At 39.1% G+C, this 1,166-nt stretch overlaps 2 protein-coding genes across 2 annotated transcripts in view; both read left to right on the forward strand.

The window, feature by feature from the left end:
- Positions 1–161, forward strand: part of LOC119592421 (MAM and LDL-receptor class A domain-containing protein 1-like) — a gene marked incomplete at its 5' end in the record, with an annotated part of 4,329 nt that extends 4,168 nt beyond the window's left edge. The window contains 1 exon segment of the mRNA XM_037941243.1: positions 134–161. Coding sequence (XP_037797171.1) covers positions 134–161 — 28 coding nt within the window.
- Positions 147–1,166, forward strand: part of LOC119592422 (MAM and LDL-receptor class A domain-containing protein 2-like) — a gene marked incomplete in the record, with an annotated part of 30,439 nt that continues 29,419 nt past the window's right edge. The window contains 2 exon segments of the mRNA XM_037941244.1: positions 147–348; positions 681–940. Coding sequence (XP_037797172.1) covers positions 204–348; positions 681–940 — 405 coding nt within the window.

Raw genomic sequence — 1,166 nt, forward strand, 5'->3', positions numbered from 1 at the left:
TTTCTGTAAATCGTGTTACCTTTGACATAATGAAGCTAATTGTGGTGAAGGTTGTGTATTTAGTATGTTTTATGTATACAGCATGTACATATGTGCGTGCATAAGCGAGTGAGTCCCCATGTCTACATTTCAGTGCATTTTCTACAGCTATTTCCACATGACGTCTAAAATAAAATTACATTCTGCACCTGACAGGCCACTTTATGTACACCAAGTCCAGTGGAGGGAAGCGCACCATCCGGCTGATGTCGGAGACGTTCTTAAACGAAGAAGGAGGAAGTTGCTTCTCCTTCTATTATTACATGCATGGCAACAAACCGCCTTTCCTCAAGTTCTATATTATGATAGGTAAGATAAAAAAAAACAAGCCTTTTACCGTAGCGTTGAGGAAATAAGATTCAGATATATACAAAATTGAAGAAAAAAACTATTCACTTAAAACAGATTTCATATTATCCGTAACCCATATATTTTGCTCGTTGTCTGAAACTGATTTGATATTCATCTAAATGATCATAAAACCAACATTAAAAACCTTACACCTTTAAACTCAAAGTTCTTCAAAAATAGAACACTGTGTTATATTAACCATGGAAACGAAAAAAAAAAAAACACAAGAAGATTTATAACCCACAGACCTTTTTAAAAAACTGCCATACTTAAACCACCTAAACCCACAGACGGAGACAAACCCAGCGGCTTAGCAGACTGGGAACACCGCTCGGAGGTTGGAGAAACGTGGCAGAGAGTCGAAATCCACATTCAACACCACGAACACCTGCATTACCTGGTGTTGCAGGCCGACACGCAGGAGACCGAGACGGATGAGGGACACACGGCTATCGATGACCTGTTACTGACTGCTGGGTCGTGTCAAGGATTAGGAGGTGGGTCTTGTAATTCTGAAGATCACGCTAATGCTGATGCTGGAAGCAGAAAGGTGACTGAATTAACTTTTAGGCTGAAAGATATCTCAAGGAGAAATAAAAAAAGGGAGTGGGAAGGTGATAAACGGATTGACTGAAAATATCTGCATGCTTGTACGCGAGAATAAGTCTGATTGTGATACATTATGGTGTCCTATTGGCAATGTAAATATTTTTCTTGTACTGATGATAGTTTAGGTCGTGAAAGAAAGTCGAAAGCATGACGATTTTTTTCCTTAT

The sequence above is a fragment of the Penaeus monodon genome, chromosome 30 (assembly GCF_015228065.2).
Source record: "Penaeus monodon isolate SGIC_2016 chromosome 30, NSTDA_Pmon_1, whole genome shotgun sequence".
In the NCBI taxonomy this organism is placed as follows: domain Eukaryota; kingdom Metazoa; phylum Arthropoda; class Malacostraca; order Decapoda; family Penaeidae; genus Penaeus; species Penaeus monodon.